We start from the raw sequence: 26,210 nt of genomic DNA on the forward strand, positions 1-26,210 counted from the left end.
AATTAACTATACATTTCAAAACAAACACTACCGTTCTGACTTTATAAAAGTCTGAAAAAAATCAAAAAAGTATCCAAGATTAACAATTACTTCTTCTTTTCATTCATCAATATTCCGACATTCCATCTTTGTTTTTTGTTTTTTTTCTGGGGAAGGGAGGTTTATTATTAATCTTTTTAGACAGTGTTTGATACTCAGTGCTACATAACTGTAGTAAAAACATCTTTCTTTCCCAAAAAGGTGCATTTTTTTTTTTTACTGGTGGAAGGATGCTGAGATGCTGAGAAGAAATGAAAGCATCAGAAGAGCCATCATGTCGGCAGCCCTTTTGTTCCATCCCCCATTAACCTCCATCATAAAGCAATGAAAAAATAAACCTTCAAATTTCCAACAATTAGAGATGATGTGCGTCCGGTGTGACATCTCAGCAGTCGGCCATGTAGCGCCCTGTAACACACAGACATACACGCTAATCTCTCGGCATGTATTCATTCTTCCAGTGACTAAACTGATTCATATACAGTTATAGTAGATATTTAGAATTAGATTATTTGTAATATGCTTTTGGCCACTTTCGTAGAAACACCTACCTTGTTGGAACACCTTAAGATGTACAGTTAGAGACTATAACTCATATTTTCCAAGTGCAGTATGTGTTAGTTATCTTCAAGTCCAGGAATAGACACTGACTGTTGGTCAGCGTCCCTGGCCACAAAATTAACATTTCACTATAAATGTACAGCTTTTGGCTCAAATGGCCATTTGCCTTGGATATCTTTTCTGTTCATTTTCTCTTTTGACAAATCTGTTTGGTCAGACATGGAACTAACAGCATTAGATCAGATTTTGTTGGAATTTGTGAACCGTAACTACCGGAATGGTGTGATGTGATGGTGGTGTGGTGACCAAGGTGGTCCCCCTGCTGAGTTGGTCTGCCTGGCATCACAGATGCTGTTAAGTTTGGAAATATCACTCAATGAAACAGAGTATCAACAAATACAGTATCAAAAAAGGTTCTATGAAAGGTTCTATGATTATTTTTAAAATGCCGTTTTATGAACCACATAAAATAGAGTTCCCATTTAACCATACAAAGAACCATTTATGCATTCATTCGTCTGCTAAAGAACCCTTGAGGAACCGTTTTTTTAACAGTGTAGATCAGATGACGGACCAGCTCAGCAGGGGGACCACCCTGGACCACCCTCTCCACATTGGCGATGTTCTTGTTATATGTAGAGTTTTAATAAATATTTCTTTTTTAAATGTTTCTATTATTGTGGCCACAAATTCTTAATTATGGCTCCAAGATTCATTGGTTGTTGGCCAGTGCAATTTCTGCATTTTTATATCTGTCTACCGTTGCTCTAGTCCTTCATCAGTGGCCAGTTTCTGGCCTCAGGACACTGTTGTCTGGATATTTTTGGTTGGTGGACTATTCTCAGCTCAGCAGAGACACTGAAGTTTTTAAAAACTCCAGCAGCACTCCTGAGAATGATCCACCACCCAAATAACATCCCAAAACGGAGGTCCCTTTCCAATGATGGGCAGAGGGGGGCTGATAAATTTAGCAACAGGTGGGCTGAAGTCAATAACTGTAAACCCATGTGGTAGATGTTTCTGATAAAGTGGCCAATAAGTATAAATGTAAGGGAGGTGTACCTAATAAACTCAGAGTCTTACTAGCACTGTTCTTGTGCAGATGTTGGAGGACTGACAAAAGCTTTGATAATGGAGGTCTTACCAGAGGCGAATCTCTTCTTGTTAAGCGAGAGTCGGTAACCAGAGCCAACCAGTTCCATGTCCACACCAGAGAGAGTGCTGCCCTCGTTGAAAAACTGGACAGCCAGAGTGGCTGGGATCGAGGGGCCGTCTGATAGCTCAAACTTTGCCCTCAAAGAGCCAGAGCCTGACACACACACACACACACAATAGTGTCAATTTATATAATATAAATTCACCTCGCTCAGTGAAATGTTGCTGCTACACCTATAGGAGATTGTGCTGAATAGCCAGTTGTCTCTTATTTCCAAAGGATGATTTCATATTATTTAAAGGGGCAAATGATTCATTCTCATTTCCAAAATTTAAAGGCAGGTTCTTCCACTTTTGCTAATATGAAGTACTGGAAACATGCAATTCATGTGTGCATTTACCTCTCACAGGGGCAGATTTACTAATGCTTTGTGCCATTACAAAATATACTACTATAGTAACATCAATGGGGCAGTTGCTGCTCTTTTGCCTCACTGCATATGCATTTATAGATGTTTCCCTCTCAAAGCACAGAATACTGTGAGGAGATTATTATAATGGAGCACCCAGTCCAATTTACCAAGACTGATGGACACTAGCAGATACTCACTATTTAACACCTGAGAAAAGCTTGTCTTATTTTACTGGCAAACATGGTTGCTATTGTTTGCATTCAGAGAGAAAAGAGAGACTTTTTCTAATGTTTATTTATTTTAGATGAAAAGGAAACAAAACTACAACTAAACAATTTTAGAAATACAATGTCTTAAACTGCTATTTCCTCATCCGTTTGGTATATTTTACAACACTATCAAAATGTCTTGAAAGCGGGTTTGCCTAAACAATGATCTGACAGTTTTCTTTTCCAAACTATTGTTAAAAGCACATGTTGAAACTGGTTTGGCTATGCAATCACTGCTTTACTAAAACTACACTTTACTTCATTACTACGTGTGCACTGAGGATTCTGTCCACTATGGCAGAAATGTCTTCCTATGATGCCCTTCATGGAGCTTCAAGAGTTTACGCTCACCACAAGTTCAAAACAATACAGTTCCAAAACGAGCAAGACGCATGGAGGGAAATCTCTGACTATTATGTCAAAATAATAACTTATAATGTCAGAAAAATCCCACACTAGTAATAGTACTAGTGGACTAATAATAACGCTTTTCCAAGTATTGTTTTGACTTGCTTACTAGTTTGAGTTATTAAAAAAAACAATTTTTCTCCTATGTGGCAGGAACAGGCTCTCATATAAAATGTGTTATATTGTGGTTATACTGAGATGCTCATATGCTAATTACAAAGTTGCACATGTGTTTATTTACATGAAAGTTCTTAGTAGTTAACTATTATTATAATTATTTCAAAATCGAAAAAGATGGCCACCAAATAGGTGAACACAGTGCATGATTTTCAAGGCATCATTCATTAAATGTGAAACCATCTACCTAACAATTGATAAACGTCAAAAAGTGTTGCTAACTAGGAGAGAGGAGCTGGTTAGCATTAGCTTAGCTAGCATAACAACAGCTCTGCTCACCACAGAACATGTTCACTTTCAGTTAACTAAAGCACTTACACAAGTCAAGATGGTAATGACTCAAATCTGAGGGAGTGAAGTCGAGCAGCTGGCGTTAAAACCTTAAACCTTTTCGGTGGTGTTTGGACCTGTAGCCTGATTGGCTAACTTAGCATTAGCTTAGTGAGCAGCCTACAGACCCAATCAGTGCTGCCTCCAAAGGACAGGCTTGATTTTGACCAACTGGTGCTCTGCTGAAACAAGTACAAATGATAAAAACTAATGTCTGAGAAAGCAAAGTCAAGTGACAGAAAGCTGAAATCAAAACTGTTCTGTGGCGTTTGGGACTGTAGCATTTTGGCTGTTATGTGGTGTGTAGCTTTTAGCCGTTGCTGAGCCACTGCTTAGTTTTTCTGAGTTTTTTCTGGCTCTGATTTTTCCCCCTCTTTCTTTTTCTGGCTCAGGTTTTTCCACTTTGTCTTCAATATTGTGTGGCAGTTAATGGATGACTTCTATCTTTTTATTATTAGTAGTAGTTTTTAATTGATGTCTTCCAAACAGAACATGAGCAAGTCCCAATGATAGTACTTGACAGTAGCCAATACTTTTATACCTTCATTTTCAGATTTCTCAGAGATGTCATTCAGCTTCCATAATGATTTGTTCTGCTCTGCATTCCTGGTAAAAAAAGAAAAATGAGCAGAATGAGTAAGTGACAGAGAGACAAAGAGGAAATGGTGTGAAATGTCCAATCGTACTGCTGCGCATTCCTCTCACTCACCAGATGGCGCTAGGAAGTGACTGCATGTTGGTGACGCCACCGTTGACCGGCACTAGGACCTGCACGCTGGTAAGTGGCCCAGGTGGCAGCATGGCCTCAGGATTGTAGCGGTAGTCAACACGCAGGTCAGTCGTGCTGGACCCACACTTCCAGTACACTGCGAGGTTCAGTGGCGTCGACTGAATTCCGTTTGAACACACCTGTGATAATGAACATCAGGAACATAACATTCACAGCAAATGTTTGGGCACATATCATGGAAAAATAATTTTTCTTGCTTTTATCTAAATAAAAGAGTTTGCTTTTGTAGGTTAACAGTGTTAAAGTTTCAAAACATACCATTCAAATGAAACTCTTGAAATTAGATTACTAATTTCAGTTCTGACCATCTACAATTGTATTGGCTGACGTTATTAGTTATGGGAATTTTTTTCTCCTTAAAATTGGTATCAGTGACAAATATTTTCATATTGGTCAAGCCCTACTTTCTACAGGAATAGTTTAGTGCTATCTTTGAAGACAACAGCAGTACAGGACTATGGTACACACCTGGTACTTGAGGACGTCCACGTTGTAGTAGGAGGACGCAGGGTTCTGCTCTGAGCATTTCCTGAGATATGCTGTCAGTGCAGGCATGTTCAGCCAGAAGTCCTTGGTGTTAGTGTCACTCTGGGAGGAGTCACTGCACGACACACACACACACACACACACACACACACACACACACACACAGGTTTACACAGACACTCAATAATTCATAGCTGCTGTTGGCTGTGTGTCTCTGCTGCAGCACAAAACCACTGACCCTCTTCCAGACACCCACCTACTGAATTATATTAAATTATAATTCCCTCCTGATTCAAAAAGCCATGTCTGGACTCTATTAGCGGCAGGCCAGAGCTAAAATGAGAGAGAGAGAGAGAGAGAGAGAGAGAGAGAAAGAGAGAGAGAGCAGGAGAGAGGCGCTCCAACTCCTTTTGAGGGAAAGGAATTCACTCATTATTAGAAGCTGCACTAAGGATGTCAATGATTAACCGATTAAAAGTTATCCAACAAATACATTCATTTTAAGCTAATTTAATTAAACTGTATTTTGAACAGGTGGGTTTTAAGTCGACTTGAGGATTGTTTTAGTGTTGTACGCATGACGGCGCAAAAGTGCCACTTGTTCTGGTAGCTCTACTTAGTGATGACCAGCTTCGGGTTTTCTGGAGTTCAACTCCAACTCCCGACTCCTGAACTCCACCTACGTTTCACTGACAGCACCAGATGCAACTTTTAGTATACAAACATAAATAAAACATGAAATATAAATTATTGCTTCTGCACAGGCCACATTCAGTTTTTTCCCCCCAATGTGTCCAATTCAGCAAATTACATTACATTACTGTTATATCTGTTATGTGCTTTATTCATTAAAGCTTTAAAGCCTTTTTTACACAAAATGCAAGTGCGATTTTTGATGCTTTCATGGGTCACATCCGTGATTTTAAGTTTGTCAGATTAATCGCAGACTGATGACGGCTGGTTATTGGTCAAATACATTAGTCTCCCTAACCTGCAGTCCATTCTTACATGATTGAGATCATGTGACCTATGTACAGCAGTATGCTCAAGGCATAGCAGAGCAATTGCTCAAACTAAAAATCTTAATTTAATTTAAAAAGGCTCTGATCAACTATTCAGTCACTGACCAAAACATAGGTACATGCACCTACTCACATATGGTACTGTGCAGAAGTCACAGACCACCCCTTCGTTCATTCCAGTCAAAAGGGCCAGGAAGTACAAAGGGTTGCAGGGTACTGTAGACTATAAAATGACCCTAATAATCCTATCCTTCTTTACAATTGTCTGTATTTAATTATATAATGATAACAACATTTGGTTAATGTATAGCTCAGCGTCCAGTAATGCAAAGAGGATTGAATGCAAGAGCATCAGAATAAACAGTGCTCACTGTTATCAAATGGGGCTCTCAGCTGTAACTCAACATAAATGTGAAAATATTTATGTATGTTCAAATAGCGGAATTCATTTGGGTGCCCATCACACATGCATGCACACACATACACACAAGGAGTGTAGCCGAGAGGGGGTCTAGTAGGTCATTCGATAAAAGGTCCAAAAAAATGCAAGAAAACCCACAAAATATTACATCATGCAAGTGCAAAATCACTGCCATATTATCTCGGAGCTGAAATAGCCCATCAATAACTTGAGTATATTACAATGATTAAGGTTATATTGCCAAAGTATTCATGCAGTTACAAATCACTAGATTCAGGATCTGTGGTGAAGTAACGCTAATTAACTACTGGCCAGAAGGTAGAACAAGTATTGTTTTGGTTATGTGTAAATGCAAACGGCATGGGTTGTTCAGAAAACACAAAAAAACCTGAAACGGTCAGCTTTCCCCCTCAAATATAAGAAGAGCAGGTGAGTCTACTTCAATTCTATCTCTCTTCCTAGTTCCATCACATACAACAAATGAATAACGTTTCAGGGTCCAAAATACCCCCCAGCAAGAGTCAAATGCATGTGGATTTTCTGGCTAGCACTAAACTAATCTTTAGCTACAGTTTGATATACTGCATCTGTGTCCTTGTAAAGCTCCAGATGCTCCCCTATCATCACTATAAAATAGTGTAAAACATGATGGAAAGTGTTTCAGTAAAGAAAACTTCTAGCTGAATATAGCAGTACTATTCACAGTTATAACAGGCTACTGTTCTTGACAATGATCAACCCATGACAGATTTTGCTTCAGTTAGCAACAGAAAAGTGTGAAACTGTTTTTTGCAGAAATCACTGAAACATACTCAATATACACTGATGAGCAAAAATATTGACCACTCACAGAAGTGAATAATGTCTATCTGGGTGCTGCTGGTCAGCAATTGAGAATACCTGCCAACAGCGGGCTGAAGAGGGACAAACCACGAACCAGCAACAGGGCGCTGGGGACCCAAAGCTCATCAAAGCGTGAGGGCAATGAAGGCAATCCCATCTGGTCGGAACCAACAGAAGGACTACTGTGGCGCAGAATTTTTTAATGATGGTTATGAAAGGAATGTGTATCGCAGCCTGCTGTGTATGGGGCTGCGTAAATGAAGATCGGTCAGAATATCAACGCTAACCCCTGTCCACCGTCAAAAGCGCCTACAATGGGCATGCAAGCATCAGAACTGGACCTTAGAGCAATGGAAGAAGACCACTGCTAGGAATGGTTTGAGAAACATGATGAAGCCAAGGTGGCCTCCATCATGATCACTCCAGGTCACAATGCTTTGGCTCATCGGTGTACTACCTATGATTAGTACAGGAGGATGTATATTGTGTACTGAACGTTGGTCGAGGTCAGGGGGGAAAACCACCCCCGTCTGATTGCAGTGGTTACAAACTCAACAGTAGCATTAACTGCTGACCTACGTAAAGTGCACTTTTGGGGGAAAAAAAAAGAACCTATCCCTTCTAGTGGGCTGGCTACACCCTTACACACTAATATAGCTTTACCTGTGTAAGAGATGCTGGTTTGGTAAGATTTGCTCCAGTTTGCTGGTGTTTCTCAGTTTAAAGCTGAGCACTGCTGGGGAGGGACTGGACGTGAAGATCTTGATGATGCCACTGGGGAAGGACAGCGTCATATCTCCAGTAATCTTCACTATACACCTAAAACACATACAGAGGGTTACTCAAATCTGCACTTGATCCAAACATAATCAGAAGAGGTTTTATGACACAGCCAGTGGAAGAGAAAAGGTACAATTTGCATTATTAACCCTTTAGTGATATACAAATTATCAATAATTATTTTGTATGGCAGAAATTCTGTAATTGATACTCATAACTCATAAGTTATAGAACTTGAAATATTAACATAACATTTCGTTTTTTATAATAATACAGCATATTTTTTTGTTCTAGCACCATTTTAAAAATGGCCTGCCCCTCCCTGTCACATGGAAACAATAGTCTATGGTTCTCATTTTGCATGTTAGTGAAATTCCCCCTTCCTGTCAAAGTAGGTGGCTGTTGTCCCCCAATCAGTGACAATACATACCAGACTCTCTTGATGATAGTGGAGAAGGCTGACTCTATATGAACACTGACTACAACTAGTGCAAGCATCAGTGTAAATCAAGACCACTGTACAAAGCTACACTTGCTGCAAAAGCTGGACAAAAGCAGCTACTAACAGGCTCTCTTTACTTGGTGTCTAAGTTCTAGTAGCCTGACCAGGTCAGCAGACAGCTGAAAGCTATACATACTCCAGTAATATTCAGAGGCAGGATCTAACTTAAAATGTTTACTTTAGAACTCATCTTGCACAGTAAAATATTTATAGCCATATTTATAATGCCTTATGAATACATTATAATGTACTGAATGTGCTCATATATTCTTCTAGACAAGGTATACATAAAAAACAAACCTTGCAGACGCTACAGAAAAGTTTGATTCAGCTGGACCTCTGAATCAGTTTGAGCAATTCATTGAAAGGAAGGAACCAGTTCAAAGGAATGATTCGCTCACAAATCGACTTTCCCAAGTTTAGTAACAATAAAAGGTGAACACTGAAGCTGAAACTGGGCCCATAAGGGAGCAACAAGGACTTTTGTAGTTTAACAGTGCCCAGTCTGTACTTCCACTCCACAGATTCTGGGTCTGTGCATCTCTACATCGCCTTAACACTCAGTATTAATCACACTGATACCCTTACAGTAAGCCAGACCTTGTGCTTCTTGTAAATGTAAGTCACAGACTGTCTCAAAGGTACTTAGAGTCAAAGTTATATTACAAAGTTATAAGAAATATATATACACATTAATACAATTTCATAGTAGATAAATGCTCCAAAAATTCCCAGCTGCTGCCTGCTTAGAACTGCGTGGGCATGTTGGACAATATGATTGACAGTGGCATCTCCCTGGCAACGTAAACAACCCAGTGCCACACGGCACCCCCTTGACTTTAGTGGACCACTATCTATCATGCTCTCGTAAATTAAGTTAATCGCTTACAGTAGAAACCTGTAACAGGTGACGAATGCAAGTAGGAAGCAGCGTCTAGCTACGCTAGAGACAACAGTGTAATAAACCTTAGTAACAAGCACCATTAACAAACGTAGAAAAGCTTAAATAACCTATTTTCTGGGAGTTTAGGCTGGAACTCAGAGGGACAGCAGTCACTTTATGTGAGGGAGAGGAAGGCGAGTACCTGACAGATACATATTGTTAACTTTGGAACTTTGGAGAAAATTAGTCCTACCACACTCAAATCTAACTGAGGAAAATGGCAGAAGAAAGTAATTTCTCTCAACAGAAAAGACGAACATCAATCTTTCTCTGCCAGTGAATAGTAAAAACATCACAAAAACTTTAGATAATAGACGAAAATCATGAAAATGAGTAGACAGAGGCTTTAAGGTTTCCACAGTCTTATATAAGTCTCTGTTTTTCTACAATAACAAAAACTTGGCTTAGCAAGCTATTAGCACCCCTTCCAACCTTTGGTATTTATGGTAAAGGTAACTCACAGGCTGTCTCAAAAGGTATTTGGAGTCAAGGTTATGTCCATTCACATGTTAAGCCTGCCCACTAGAATTTGCCCTGCTTGGTCGTTCCAGGGCAGGTCATGCGAAACTCACTTGCTGGGATCGGCTCCTTTGAAGTAGGCATTAACAGACTCAGTGAACGCCACAGCTATGGGCAATGGATCCTGGGAAGCTAAAGTCACTGGACTGGGCCCACGAGATGTCCCTACAAACAATGTATGAGATGACACAGTAAAAGAAAGAAACAGAGGATAGAAAAGAATCATTTCACTGAAGGTGAGGACACTTTTAGAAGAGACCTCGGTCAGCAGATCAAAGATTCTGGTAAAAAAAAACTTAACACATTAAAAAGCTGGAACTCTTCTAACAGCATGTGGTGTAAATTCATACATAAACATAAATAAATATAAATATCATATTTGCACTTTGTTCATAATGACTTGTACACCAATTTTCTCCCTTGGGATCCTAACAGGACTGCACAATACAGTACTTACAAATTATTAGAGCAATATTAGCCTGTGCAACACTGATATTGCAGTAGGCTGCATTGCAAATGAGCCCTCGAACAAATCACAGATCAGTGTTTTTGTGTTTATTGTGATCCTTTGGTCAAAATAATGCATGGCAGTATTTAATCCTGTCACATTATTGGTTTAAAATGTGTTTTAACATACAGGTGTATTGCAACTGCAATATTTAGCAACATAATCACACTGTGGTATTTTGTTCATATTGTGCAGCCCTAAATTTTAACTACAGATATTTATGTACACTATATGGGCATAAATATGTGGACATTCCTATTAATTATTGAGTTCAGCTGTTTCTGGTGTACACTGATTATGAACCAGGCCTTCTCGCCCAACTTCAGTGTCTGATCTCAATGCTTTTTTGACTGAATAGCCATGAATTCCCACAGACTCACTCCAAAACCTTGTAAAAGCCTTCCTAGAGGAGTCAAGGCTTTTATAGCTGCAAAAGGGGGGTTTGATGGGGGTGGGGTGGGGTTGGCAATTCCATATTAATGCCCATAGATTTGGAATGGGATGTCCAACAGGCTCAAACAGGTGTGAAGGTCATGTGTCCACATACTTCTGGCCACATAGTGTATTTAAACACATTTCACATGTTAATTTTAAATGCTTATAAAATCAAAATGCAAGCTGTTTAAAACATGCTCAGAACCAAGAACAAAGTTAAATGTGATGCAAGCAGATGATTTAAAAAGAGCTGTATTTTAGTGAACAAAATGACAACAGAACCTCCCAACACTGGTCATAAGAACTGCCTGACCGATCAGGGGAGTTGGTTAGTAGGTTATCAGGCAGGTTATCTTTTCTGTCTCATGTACTTTACCTGCTGGAGTCTCACACCTCTTCTCAAAGGTGGGCAGTTTTCCCACAAACATATCGTCCTCTTACAGCCCAACCAAAGGGTGAAATCCACAAATGGGAGATGAAAACAAACAAGGCGATACCGCAACCCACAGGTGAAGAATGAGAATGTAGTGAAAGGGTGATGAAAACATTTACAGATCAAAAAGGGCAAAAAAAAATACCATTCGAAATAATGGGAAACTGTAACTCACAACTCAGTTTTTGGCCAAATGCCTAAATTTAGAGGATGTTAATAATTTTGAAGGCTTTTTTATTTGTGTATGTATGAAACAGGGGTGTAGCTTTGAAGTGGGAATGCCTAGGTACCCCCCCCCAGATTTCTGACTATCAAAAATAATTCTCCAGTGCCAATGAAAATATTACACAATGTAAGGTCATCTTGGGTAAAAGTGCTGGGTTCTTGCATCTTCGTGCTTCTTTCCACCTTAAATAAATAAATGAGAATTTTTCAGCAGAAGCTATCAAAATGGCAGCGTTTACGCAGCTACATGTCTATCAGCTGGGCAAAAAGGCATGGTAAAATGCTTTTACACATGTAAGCGACATGAACTCTTTGACCAAACATGTCTTTAGCATTGGCATGGCGACAACCAAGATGACAGATCAACTGTATACCAGCAGCTAGAACTCAAAAGGATAAGAATTCCTAAAAGCAGTTCAAATGAGGCTAAAAGTGGGCTATGAACATCTGAATCATAGCCTATGTGGAGGCACTCAGAGTTTCAGCTTCTGAATGAAGTGGTGAAGGTCTTCATACTACTTTTACTTTTACAAAATGGACAGTAGCCCAGTGTCACCATCTGCTCTCACCTTTGTAAGGAGAGAAAGTCAGAAAGTCTGTCTTATTTACACTTGGTGGGCTTCATCTTGTGTGGAGCTGCCTTTCCAAAATCAGCTCAAACTGTGTTATGGAGATCCGAGCTGTCTGTTCTTAAAGTTTTAGTTCCTAAATGAAGCTAAGGAACTCTGTTCTCCTTTTGCTTTCCGAAGTGGAAAGCATCCTGCATAATGCCACAGTTTTCCCATTTCGTGAGAAGCAAAAAGGACCTTTTGACAGATATTCTGGTTGTTTTTTCACGTCTGAAGATTTTGCATTTTCGTGTCCTTTTTTGGCATCACTTTTGGTGTGTAGCAGCCTTTAGTCTTTGTTCTCTAATATCACTCTACTCTTGCTGTCAGCAAGCTTTAGTGACTGAGTCCTCTCCTAACGTAGCTTACCCATTTTTTTTGTCAGAATCTAAAGACTTCTGCTTCTATTTCTCACACTAAATTTACATATTTTGACAAAAACTGAGTCATGTGCATCACTTCCTCATTATATTGAATAGGATTTTTGCCAATGTTTTGTGCAGCATGTTCAACCTAGCAACAGTCACTATGAAAGAATGCATTTGGGGGCGGAGCATGGACAGGTCAAATGATGATTAAAAGAATTTGATGCTGATAAATGAAATGTGTGATCACATTCAAGTCACACCATGAGATTTACTGAAAATGTACAAGTTGGTATGATGCACCAGAATGTTACTGAATCTGTGTGTTTGTGTCTCACCAACAGTGGGCGTGTTGCTGGCGCTCAGGGAGGTGTTGGAGCTCAGGGAGGAGGAGCTTTCAGCCCGCGCCAGAGGAGCAGTGGGAGGAGGACTCGAGTTGGCCACTTTGGGAGGGCTAAACGGTCGCCCCTTTGGAGAGGAAAATATGAGGATAAAAGAAACAATTAAGAGAATTAAGAATCAAAATTAGTCAACATTCATCAGTAACTGTAGAGATGAATCATTCAAGGCGATGGTTTGATCAAAACTCAAATGTACACAATGCTCTCCTTCCCACAGATGTAATCAGTCAGCCAAGGCGTGGTTGGTGTCTAAAGTTTGCTTCTTTAATTTTGCACTGTGGCTACAAGGCTAATGTAGCTAATCAGTAATGGAAGCTTGCAGCCTTGCCCTGCATTGTGCAAACTACATGGCTGTCATAATTTGCATGTTAGTGTTCATTTTTTCGATATGGGGGCTGAATACAGTGACACTGAGCCACGCCACAACTTGAAGAATGGCCAATGTAAAACAATTACTATACATGCTGACCAAGAGGACACTTGTACAGCCTAAGGGCAAAAGAGCTGAGGCTCAATGCCCACTTGGGATCTAACCATGTAAGTGCCTATTTGGGGAAAAAATTTGTAAATTAGATTTTTGGTTTTAAGGGACAATGGCGCATGAAAGGTCTTGGAGAATGAAAGTGTAAGAGCACTCACAATCTCATTGATGCCGGTCAGTTTGCCTGCAGGTAGTTTCGGCCGTGATGAGGGTCGAGGAGGCGGCACTATGGTTCCGGTACCGAGAGGGGTTGAAGGCCTGTTAGGTGGTGGAACTGTGTGGGACACAGACAATATGGAGTTTAGGACAATCTGTGGCTAAACTACTTAATAAAACGAGTTCAATTTCAAGGCAGACTAGTAAACAAACATCTTGACTATGAAAACCTCATATGTCACAGGTAACCATGCCTCATAACCAGGGTTCAAACTGGTGAGAAAACATAACTTCACCCAGAAACATGCAACAAAGCATCTGATGACATTTTCACTGCACAAATTAACTGGATAACAAAAGTAATAACCAGCACAAAAAAAGAAAGCAAACCAAAGCAAACAAGGATTAATATTAAACAAAAACATAATTGATCACAGAAATTGCAAAAAAATTTAAAAATTACAGCAAAAAGAAGGAAGTAATTAATTCAGTTAAATGCCATGTATAGGAGAAAAAAAATCCTCTACCGTTTTTTCTCCTTTGGTTTCTGTATGTCAATATGTCAAACTCTTGAAATGCTTAGTATCATGCAAAATGCATTATTTTGAGATATGAATATTTTGAGAAAATAAGTCATTATTTTGAGATATTAAGTCATTTTTTTGAGGTATTAGTTTCATTACATCAGAATACTTAGAAATTAAGTAATTATGCTGACATACTCTTATCTAGCTTCCACAGTAGTTTGTCAAACCAAAATTAGAGTCATGTTTAGTTTAGAGATCTTTGCTAATATCTGAAAATTACAGTGTTTTCTCAGCTAAACTTCTCTTACATAACAGTTAGAAAATGTTTCCATTGTGTAAATATGTGGTTTATCACTATTATGACAGTTACGATATGCAAACAAACTCTGAACTATTAACAATGCAGAATAAAAAAAAAACACAAAACAGATAAAAGAAGAAATAAAAGCAGTCAAAATAAGGAAATAAAAATGAACAAGTTAAACCTCTCACTTTTATGTATACATATTAAATACTTCACGCTCTCATGCAGCAAAAAAAATAGCATGATGCTTGGAGACCCAAGATATGGTCAGCATCAGCATTACCATCCTGCGAGTGACCAGCTGATGGTGGTGCTCTGTGGTCCTCCGTCTGACAGGGGGCGCTCTCCTCTTTAGTAAAGGGGTCTGTAGCCTGGCTGGACATGAGCTGGGGCACAGGGACGGACTGAGGCCTCGGCGGTAAACGAGACGGCCCACGAAAAGGCACAAAGTCGTCATTAAAGGCCACCCACTGGCTCTGAGTCCAGGACGACAGCATGTCTGTGCCAGTAGCGGGAGCACTGAGCGGGGGCTTGTGGGAAATGATGTCCCCCAGGGTTGCGGGAAGGGTTGGAGGGACGCTGGTGGCTCGGGGCGGGGCTGGGGGAAGGGGAACGAAAGGCTCATCTGGGATGTCCCAGGGTGAGGTGGAGGGAGGAGAGGGGAGGGCAGGGAATGGAGGTGGGCTTGAGGAGGAGGGAGGCAAAGGAGAGGTCAGTTTGGGAGGTAAAGAGCCAGCAAAAGCCTCTTTTGCTTCAGGTTGGTCAGCCGGTGGAGATGAACGCTCCTGCTGAAACACCACCTCTGCTGCATGGGGCGCCAAAAAGAACAGAGCATCGTAGAACGGTAAACGCAAACAAACCATCCTTCCAAACTGCTTAGAGGGAACATTCTGAGGAGTGTAAACTTCTGCTGTTTGATTTGATTACAATTCTTTAGGAAACAATTCAATTCAAATTATGTTTTAAAAATACACTACTATAAATGATGGATTTGCAGATTCATGGGATAAAGATGGAAAAATATACACCAAATGTTTCTTTTCTTATTTTTCCTAGGGCTGTCAAACATTAATAATGAGTTAATGCAATAAATTTAACAATGCTGATCTTTTTAATTCATTTTCCTGACCATTCAAGCTGTCCGCAGTAGTGCAGGCTGAAGACCAGCTGATCATGCCCTTGGCTACACTGTGCAGATTTCGATAGAATCCACGACTGTAGCTCTCTTGTATAAATGGCTTTTAAAGCAATACCTTCAGCAACTTCAGCAGACTATACTGGGAAGTGCTCACAGCAGACCTATGGATAAATCAATGAGCAGCAAACTAACAAAAAACAACAGCAAAGTATGTAACCTGAGAGCCTCCACTGTAACAAGAGTACACAGGCTGTACGAACAAGAGCAAAGGGCTACAATCACAGAGGAGTTGGAAGTGACTGTATGTTCTACTGAATTATCTCAAACTGTAGTCCCACAGCAAAAAATACTAAACATATATATGTATCATCATTTATTGGGTATTTTCTATTGGAAGGTGGCTGTCCCAATCCCTAGTGAAAATAATGCTTACTTTTTTGTATTTTTTCAATGTTTTTCTTTTGCATCTTTTTGATTTTTTTTTTTAAGTAGAGTTTTAGTCCATAGGTGGAGCTTTATTTTGGCCACACCCCTGCATTTTAGAGCAGGAAGTGAGACTGCATCCCTGTCCCTCGTGGCCATACGACGAGAACTTGATCCCATTGTTTTGAAGTAAATTGTCCCAAAATCTGAAAATCAGTGTGTAACATTAAGAATGGTCACTACGAAAACACACATTCTCTGCAATTAAGTACACTTTTTTGTGTTTTATTGAAAATATTATGATTTGTACGACTGTTCAAAGCTGTGTTTGCTAGTCATGTGCTGGCTAGCGTTTTTGAGTTTTGCTTAAAATTTACTAAAATTATCACTACCAAAACATCTGGTGACGTTTCAGAAGTGTTATGATTGTTAAAAGTCTGAAACAAGTTCAAACCCTGAACTTTGAACCAGTTGGGTAGAATGATCCATATATTGTAGTTGTATACAACATGTGGGCACCCCAGTCAAATTACACTGTTTGCTGATTTTCCAAGTGAAAATAAGTACACATCCTCTGCAGAGCATTAACTTCTGCACGTTTTAATGCACTGTTTATCTGAATTATTGAAAGTAACAAATACATTGAAGCTTGTGAAGCTTATTTTGTCCATGCATACAGCTACAACAAAAAGCACTGCTTTTTAAATGGAAAGAAATCCTAGCATAGAGACTAATTTGAGTAAACAAGACAAATGCAATGTCTTGTGATTAACAACACAAAAAATGTGATTAATCGCATTGACTGTTTATTTTAATCGTTTGACAGCCCTGATTTTTATAAATATTATTTTCAAAATTTTAGCCGAAAATGACTGTATATTTTGTATTATATTACTAGAATCTATTGTAATCAATTTTAGAAATTTTAAAATCAACGCAGTTCAGGTCTTGATGCATGTTTATACCCTATTCCATCTCATCATGAAAAAAAATAGAATTTCACACTTCTCAATTTTGTTTTATATGAAATTAAATGCAAATACAAACAAGCCTGAAATCAAATGTCAATCTTTTGTAAGTTAAATAAGTTGAAATAGCTGCCCCACCAATAAAAATGTCCCTAAAGATCACAATGGCCCCCCCCAAAATATTACTTCTTAGAATCCAAAACACCAAGCAAGTCAAGTGGATTAGATTTATATACTGCTTTTTGGTAAAGCAGACATAGTCACAAAGCAGCTGTGGCACCCATCATGCACAGTCAGCATCTAAACTAATAGACCACAACTGCATGCCACACTTTACAATGAAGACTCAAAACATCGTAACTTTTTTTAAGAGCTCCTACACGGCATGTAATAGCATTAGATTCAGTTGAGTACAGCTGAGTGCTTATCTGCTCTGAGTGCTTAAAAGAGAAGGCATGCACACATTGTCCCTCACACACTCTGAACTGCGCAAGACCTCATCTGAGAGGCCATGGGGATCTTTAGGGAGAGACTGAGAAAACTAAGGATGAAGAAAAGAAACATTCACAATCTTATCTAAAGTTAGATTTAGCGGGGTCAACACACTTTTGGCCAGTTAGTGCTCAAGCATATTAGGACATCTATTTGTTTTACTTAAAATAAATTAAAAAAAAAAAGAAAAAGAAAAAATACAGGCAGGATGCACTTGCATTACCTGGGTCCTCAGAGACCTTATCATTTAGATGGAGAGAGGGAGATGGAGAGAAAGGTGAAAGGAAGAGAGAGGCCAGGTCTGAGGGGGAAAAAAGGGAGTAAAGAGCAAAAGAAGAGCAAAGGAAAAAGGAAAGGAAATACCAAAAAGACTTCTACTATTAAATGTTACAATACATACTGGAGAGAAAAGAACTTAAGGCACTATGTATCTTCATTTTTACATTATATGCTCCAGGGCTGCATGTAGACTTTTTGAGCCTGTAGTAACTTTTTGAGCTTGAGCTTGTAGTGGTGCTAGAAAAGCTGCAAGTGTTGTAGCACTAATTAAAAATACTGTAGCACTGAGATAAAAAGTCCATAATAATGCAACCAAAGGTTTTTATGCAAACAAATGGTCGAATTCAACAGTTAAATAGCTAAAAGGCTAAAAACATTCTGAACATTCTGAATTTTAGCACTCAATTTGTGAAATGTACAGACAATTCAATTCCTCTACAATAATTTATATTTCCCATAAGTGTGAGGGATTAACACTGCAGTGCGCCACTGAAAAGGAGGAAACCTACAGCATAAAGGCACATATGTTTTCAGAGTCAAATATTAAAACGGGAAGCAAAGTATTTGCAGCATTTCATCGCAAAAACAATTACAGTCCACTTCCAAGAATTTAATTTTATTTTTTCTTTATGTAAGTTGCTGTTGCTGTGGGCTTTAAAAAGATAAGAATTGTGCTGTTCAAAAAAATACACAGGCTGAAGACAGTGAAGCAGGCAAACAGTAAAGTCACTGACCATGGCTTTTCATAAGTTCCAAAATGAACATGTTATGGGCATTTTGCACTTTGTATGGTCTTTATTCTTCTTGAGGTTAATGCTCAATCATTTCTGCCACTACAAACATTTGCAGTATCTTTAACTACCTGATGGACTACAACTACCATAAACACTACAACCTAACCTGCTTCACTGTCCCCTTGAGCAGTTGGGAAATGTTCAAAACCAATTAGTGATAACAGTTCACTAACTGCATGACAGACAATAATTACCATGGGCTATACAATCTGCAATATGTAAGTTTTGGGGATCTGGAGACCTTCTTTGGTGTCAATGTGTAATTGCATGCAAAGTGCAAATGAACATTTTCTAACATCGTGCTTGGACCCCTTCCCAGAGCGGATGAATCTGATGACTGCGAATGAGTTGAAAGAGAATTCAAAGAGAACACAGTTAAAACTTGGTGACCAACGTGTCCTCTGAGGATATAAGTGAATTATGTACTTTTGTTATCATATCTTTATCAGTTTAATGTTGATTTTGCATTTAAGATCAATACCGTATATTCAAACCTGTGCACGCAGCGTAAAGACGTAGGGTAGTATCATGTCCAATCCAACACTAACATTTTACACTAAATGAAGAGGACAACTTTAAGGGAAACAACAACCTGATGTAAATAAGAACGACAACTTCATGTAACTGAATCGAGCCTACATTAGTGGTTAGCCTGCATCTGCAAGCTAAAGCAAGCTATAACTTAACATGCTCTGTTGCCATTACAATGTTTTCAACTCTTTAGCTGTACACTGCTTATGCAAATAACACCTGACTGACATTTGAAAATTTCAAACAGTGGCCAATCAGTTCCAAACATCATGTGTCTAATACATCATTTGGATATAAGCAATACACTTCAAACACACTACTTAGTGTCAAACTGGCAAGTTCACTATAGAAGACCTGAATCTGAGACATAAAGTTCAGGAAAATCACGATCGGAAAAAAAAAAGCCTGCTATCTCCTCACTCCTCCAATCTCACTGCTGCTCTTTTCACTCTCCATGCTAGGTCACCACATTAACAAGATCATGTTTGACAATGTCTGTGACATAAGGTCCCCAAGCTCCGCCCTCTGACCTCTGGAGGTGCCAATTAACTCTGGATTATGATTGGCCCGTGTAGCCAAGGTCATAGCTAGACAGACAGCTCAGCTCTCGCCTACCAACTGTGCTGAACAGACCGTTCATGAGAATACTGCACGCTAACCTCTAAACACTGCTCTCCAGCAAACAAAAATAGAAGTGAGTAAAATGATAAATAATCCACAGCAAACAACTATTTACATTAATCCTTTGTCAAGTTATCTGCCTTAACTATGTATATGTATGTATGTATGTATGTATGTATGTAGATAGGTAGGTATGTATGTACACTGGTCAAATTACATGTTACATCCTCTACAGAAATCAAACAAATACGACGTTTCTCAGCAAATTTTATTGCACAATTTCTATTTATTTGTTGAGTTTAACGTATTAGGCAGAAAAAAAGCAAAATAAAAACAAACAAACACGTGCTACAACTTTTGCACAAGTTTGTTGTTGCATATTCCAAGAAGCTAAATTCAACAAATACATAGTAACTGTGCATTAAACTCTGCATAAGTGTGTTCTCTGTAGAGCATGTGTTAACAGAACATTTGCATGTGACTGTGTACTAGAAAAATGGTGGGTAATATGATTATCATTATCTGATAAAGTAAACTAGAACCACTGCACTCAGTTTTTATAGCCTTTTTAAATGCAGCATTAACATCTTGCTGGTGCATTTTGTCCATTTCAGTTTGTTCTCAAGCCTCAGAAAAAATGAAACATGATGCATATTTTGCACTGTGGAAATGTGTTCAATATGTGCTTTTGTCAAGTTTTGTCTTGAAGAAATGAAACCTTTTGACAACCTATGTGGCCTATGTATGAGGCACGGGGAACAAAAAACCATAGGACAAATCAGTGTGACGTCACAACAGCACAGAACTAACTTGCAAGTGGATAGTGAAGGTAGTGCTGCTCTGGTACAACAGGATTTTGTACTAATGCTGGGACTTATTTAACGATGAGACTGGGAAAAGAACTTGTTTTACAACTAATCTTCCCAGGTTCAATAACTTCACAACTTTGTGTGGTTAATTTTTTTTTCATAGAATTATGAACTTGCACCAGCCACATATTTCATTACAGGGTTTAATATAGAGGTACCTACACATTCAAAAACAACAACTGAACCAAACACGAACAAACTGAACTTATGGTTCTAGTACTTGTTCATTTCCCAACTGCTTGAGAGACTGGTACAATTATACTAACCACCATTTAAGATTTAACAGTGTTTGGTCATTTTATGTCACTCTTAAGTGTCTAACTAGGCTAAATAGCAAGGTACCATTTTTTTTGCCAGTAAACTTATTAACTAAAATGTAACAATATATTATAATGATATAATCTTTTCATAGTTTAACACTTTTCCAATAAAAGTGCATATACATATACGTGAAAATCAATTGACTATGACCATATACTACCCCTGACCTACTCCCTGAGATGTCGAATGAATGCGTGGAATTCCCAGGAGGAGGAATTACGCTTCATTTCAGCAGTCAAGGTCAATAGCTCAGAGTGCTCGGATCTTTCACATACAAAGCAAAAACAAAGGCAGAGCAGCTGAGAGAAAAAAAGATCTCAATAAAAAGAAGCAAACAAAAACAAACAATAAATCAAAAAATGTAATATGGGCTAACTGTAACCCAGTGACCATGGCATAGTGAATGTACATTGAGAAAAAAAAAAATCAATTGTAGAGGCAGTGTGGGGGAAATAGGGGGTTTCCGTGACAACAGCAGCCTGAGCAAGCTCTCTTGAGGCAAATGTTGTGGACAGGAAAAGCCCAGACACTTTCACCAGCCTGTACACAGCATCAATAATGGATAAGGTCAGTACTAAGACAAGCCTTGCAGAGGCTGAGGGGTGGAGGAGGGGAGAGAATGAGTTACTATCTATATGTACAGTAGTATGTGCGAGTGACCTCTTTGCAGGGACTATTTGAGGACTAGTCTGGCTTTTATTTGAGGAAAGAAAATGTATTTTGTCAAAAAATTTGAGGCACAGCTCTTGGCAACATTAAGAAACAACCCTACATAATCCTTGCAAAACAAAACAAAGATACAACATATAAGTCAGCAGCCCCCAGTAACGGCAAAATCTCATTCACTGCCTGTTTATTTATTGACTTTATTGGTTTACTGTGTCATGCAAATCATCACAAGACACTAGTATTCCCACACAGGAGCATCACTTTTTGAACACTGGCCGATATCCTACATCATCTTTCATTAATACCACAGATACTGTACCTAACATAGATGCATTAAGACAAATATCATACGTACAAAATTCCACTTACATGGAATGATGCATATTGTAACACTTCCTCAGACCACAATGTGATGTTTCAGACATCAGGTATCAGAAAAACACTTATGTCTTAAACCTCGTACAATCAGGTACGCTAAGTGGCCACAGAGACCACAGCATCAGACAGAAAACTTTATATGTCATTCAAAATTCTGTACTCTATTAGTAGATTAATTACAGTTTCATGGCCAAAATGGCTAAAAGTGATAAACTACAACCACAACTGCGCAGGTATTATTATTATAATCATTATTATTATTTTATTTATTTTTTTAATTTCACAAGGATTTAGCATCAGCTTACATGCCATCACTGTGTTTACTCCTGCGTTCACTTTACAGTTATGGTCCATCTCAAAATTACTGGATGAAAAAAGTGTTGCTATGATTAGCAGCAGTAGTAGTATCTCTGTAAGTACATCTGCTGATGTTTCTGGACTTCAGTAATGTAGTAGTAATGAGTTCTCACAAAGATGATGATAATAAGAATAATAATACTAATAGCAACAGTTTTTTCAGGTCATTTTGAGACTGGCCCTAACTCTGAAGCAGATGCAGAAGCAAAGCACTGGCTGTTAAAGTTGCAGCTCTATCTTGGTTAAGGTAAAGCCCCTTCTCCAGAAACCGGCTTGACCGTTTATCGCAGTTATTAACCCTAATATTGAGAGATAAGATTGTCCCTAAGATTGTCCCTAATAATAGGATACTGTTGCCGAGACAGGCCTGACTCCAACTGAAACGTCAGCTAAACAGTTTTAAATTTCAAAATGACTTTTCTGCAGTTAGCTTGCATTAATTGATATCAAATAATATGAAATGCTTTTTTATTTCATGATGGTATTAGTCATGTGTGCTCTTGGCTGCCAGGGCTGAGGCTGAAAATGTTCTTGTTATGAAAAAAAAGGAAAAAAGGAGTTAAAAGTGAAGTTAGCTACTGAGAGATCTTACCTGCTGAAGAAGATCCAGAGGAGGCGGAGCCACCAGCACTGGGGCCGAAAGGGTCCAAAGAAAGCAGGTCATTATTCGCCAACCTACTAGTAGATTAAAAGAAAAGGAGGCTAATGGTTAACAATACTGGAACTGCAAGAGTTTCTTACTTGATGTTACTTGATCTTACTAATCTTCAGAAAAATAATTAATATTAAAGTTAAGAAATCAATATTTCTTTATTTGAAAGGTGCCATTCCATAAATGTCATTCCATATTCCAGTAGGGGAAACAAAAGGCTAACAAAAAAAGTATTACTACACTTTAAATGTGACATTCTCTTACTCATTATATGATGGTTGCTGCGTTCTGGATCTTCCCAACTCATCACCTAAGACAGAATTTGAACTTTAATCACCAGGAGCATTTAAATCTTTCTTTCATTCAATTCCCAACCAGTCTATTAAAGAAGCAAGCCTCATAACAAATGTTTCAAAAAGTAAATATGGCTGTTTTAGCTACCCAGAAACAGGGCAATTGACTGATGGAGACTTTAATATTTGACACGGTCTTGTTACTCTATGAAACATTTGCCTGAGGAAGATAAACACACCTGATACCACAACTTGCTGTGTCAAATACACACTCAATAATCCCTTACACCTCAACTGAATATGCAAATACATAAATATAGATATATGGTACTGCGCAAAATGGCTGTTTTGACTGGAAATGAAATAAACGAAGGGTGGTCTCTGACTTTTGCACAGTGTTGTATATATAAATACATAAAATGTAAAAATAAATTTGTAAGTTGCAGGTAGAGAACGTCCTGAACAAGGTCCATTAAAGGCCAGTGCAGACAAGTTAAAGAAACAGTTCAGTCAAGAATGCTAGTGTTGGTAACAATGAATTAAAGCGAATGGCCACTAATTAGCATTATGCATTATTTAATTATTAACTATGCATAATTTTATTCACATTTGCATATTTGGTCTATTCTTTTCATTGTGGAAATCCACTGAGAACATTTGACCACCCTGGACGTATGCATAAACAGCGCATATACAACTGGACACAGAAGTGTGTATTTGAAACCAGCTTTTGAATAACCTGATCAGTTTAGAGTCACCATATTACACTGTTAACAGAATCAGATTAAACAGCTGCAACAGAAGAAGTACTGACTATTAGTAGTAGCTGATACTTCTTGAACTTAGTAAATCCCTTTTTGCCCTGAGATACCCAAAGTTAGTAGGCAAGTGCCTACACTCCGCAGCTTATACTTACCTCTCCTTGAATCTAAAGAAAAGTGTTTGGGTAGTCCTGTTATCCCTGGGTAGGTGTGAGATACATTTACAAATCACTCTTGGTGCTCCATAGCTTTAAGAAGCCCATAGTTGGCACATATTCATGTATAGATGCAGACTAAACTGGTATCACTTGTTTGATATTTGAACGTAAATCACAGAATATGGTAATATTAAATGTTGTAACTCATATACTTTGTTTCTCCTTTAAACTGATAGAACACTTTTATTCTTAGCTTTTGCATTGAGATAAGAGAAATTAGGTCTAAATAAGCTAAATATGCACACAAAGGCAGAACATATCTGATGAGAATAGTGGTTGGATGTTAATCACTTTTAATGTCAAGAACAGTTTTGGATTGCTTGTTACACCAGTCATTTCCATGTGGTTTTTCCCTCTTTTACTACTTCGATTTGACAGGAAAGTATAGAGGAAAACCATAAGAGAGCAGAAGGCTGATGACTGTAAGCCTCAAGTTTAGTCAGTGCCACGATTTGCAAAACTATAGTAGCACAATTTACAAAGTTAATGACCACCTTTTGTAACTACCTTGTACATGGTTACTATACTTAAGTATTATTTTGGAAATCTGTACTTTACTCAAGTATTACTGAAATTCAATGACTGTTTTACGCAATTAAATATGCAAGAGAAAAAACACTCTTTAGTCTATTTGTTCATTTTCATCTTTCAAGACCTTATAAATCTATAAAGCCATGAAATTCTTCTCTTTTCGTTTTGTCAATCGGTCAAATTCCCATACTTTTGAATTGGTTTTTATCAAAACATCCAGCCAAAGTAATATAACTGTAAAATGAAAAGGCCCACAGCTATGAAAATATATCTTTGTGCGAGGACTTCTACTGCTGACCACCAGTAAAAACTTGTAATGTTGTTAAACTTGTAAAATTTGTTAAAATATTTACTTTTTACATTTATATTCTTCAGTATGTTTAGCTGTAGACACATTCTGACTTTCAATCAAGTGCATTTTTGCTGACTCCATGCTTACACTTTTAACTGAATAAGACACCCTACCCAGACACCAATGAATTCCATAACAGTTTTTACTGAAAACATTAGCATATTCAAACGCCGAACGTGTGAAGTAGATGCATAAGCAAATGACCATCATTATTAGGGGTGTAATGATGACATTTGCCTTTCAATTTTAATGTCATGATTTAATTAGATTTTCTACACTGTACTGTACACTTTTCAAGTACTGTACAGTAGACATGGTCGATATGGAAAATGTTTAACATCACAATACATTAAGAATTTTTCATGATACACAATATATCACAATGTTTTTCCTGACATCTGGCAAGCAAAAAGGGGCCATTAGTGCCACAATTACGAAAGACTATCAAAAACGAATATATATGCACCAATCAGCCATAACATTAAAACCTTGTATTCACACTGACTGTTCATTTTATCAGCTCTACAACTACGAATGTAGTCTCTCTGTTTCCCTGCATACTTTGTTAGCCGCTTTCTACTCTGTTCTTCAATGGTCTGGACCCCCACTGGACCACCAAAGAGCCACACAGCAGTGCTACTGGAGTTTTTAAAGACGTCAGTGTCACTGCTGGACTGAGAACAGTCCACCAAGCAAAAATATCCGGCCAACAGCGTCCTGTGGGCAGCATCCTGTGACCACTGATGAAGTGGACAGTGAGTGGACACAGTGTTTAAAAACTCCAGCAGCACTGATGGTGTCTGAGCCACTCGTACAGCGCAACACACCTTAACACCATCCTGTCAGTGTCACTGTAGTGCTGAGAATGATCCACCACTCAAAAAAGTACCTGCTCTGTGGTGGTCCTGTGAGAGTTAAAAGGGGGCTAAGAAAGTACGCAGAAAAGCAGATAGAATTGTTGAACCACAAAGTGCAGCTATACGGTAAGTGGAGCGGATAAAACTGACAATGAGTGTAGATATTATTTAGATGTTATTATGGCATATGGCATTTGAGAACTGACAATCATATCATTCAAACAATACATTATATTGGCCAATATTATCAATTAGCAGAACTTTTATCCCCTTAAAATCAGTATCGGCCACAAAATTTACATATTGGTCAGGCCCTACAGCCTTCACACAAATTATTGTGGAATTAAGTGGTTTCATCTTGCAACCACAATAAAATTTCCTACCGCAAGACAAATTACAATATTTTATGGATACAAAGCTTGCAAAAGTTAAAACATTTGCTCTTCATATGAGAACTTTCTGGAATGTAAACACTACGTTCAGACATGCATCTGTGTCCGTTTAAACCACAATTTACCGGAAAAAATGTAAAATTATGATCACAGAGAAAAAACAAACATGCAATTAAGCAATTAATCTTGCTCATGACTTAAGGAGGCAACATT

The 26,210-nt window shown here is 38.4% G+C and overlaps 1 protein-coding gene across 2 annotated transcripts in view; it reads right to left on the bottom strand.

Annotated features, from left to right (window-relative positions):
* Nucleotides 1-216: 216 nt before the first annotated feature.
* The window catches only part of fcho2 (FCH and mu domain containing endocytic adaptor 2), a 101,484-nt gene continuing 75,490 nt past the window's right edge, over nt 217-26,210 (bottom strand). Inside the window, exons 16-27 of one of the 2 annotated variants that reach the window (XM_036579956.1) lie at nt 22,858-22,903; nt 22,534-22,619; nt 13,273-13,388; nt 12,571-12,700; nt 10,978-11,037; nt 9,712-9,823; nt 7,578-7,733; nt 4,611-4,743; nt 4,062-4,261; nt 3,894-3,958; nt 1,745-1,909; nt 217-447 (exon numbers count right to left, since the gene is read on the bottom strand). In XM_036579956.1, the coding sequence (XP_036435849.1) occupies nt 425-447; nt 1,745-1,909; nt 3,894-3,958; nt 4,062-4,261; nt 4,611-4,743; nt 7,578-7,733; nt 9,712-9,823; nt 10,978-11,037; nt 12,571-12,700; nt 13,273-13,388; nt 22,534-22,619; nt 22,858-22,903 (1,292 nt within the window). In that variant the 3' untranslated portion in view covers nt 217-424. The remainder of the gene's footprint in view (nt 448-1,744; nt 1,910-3,893; nt 3,959-4,061; nt 4,262-4,610; nt 4,744-7,577; nt 7,734-9,711; nt 9,824-10,977; nt 11,038-12,570; nt 12,701-13,272; nt 13,389-22,533; nt 22,620-22,857; nt 22,904-26,210) is intronic. The other variant, XM_036579958.1, reaches the window with a different exon arrangement.

This window comes from Colossoma macropomum, unplaced genomic scaffold, assembly GCF_904425465.1.
Source record: "Colossoma macropomum unplaced genomic scaffold, Colossoma_macropomum, whole genome shotgun sequence".
Taxonomy (NCBI): Eukaryota; Metazoa; Chordata; class Actinopteri; order Characiformes; family Serrasalmidae; genus Colossoma; species Colossoma macropomum.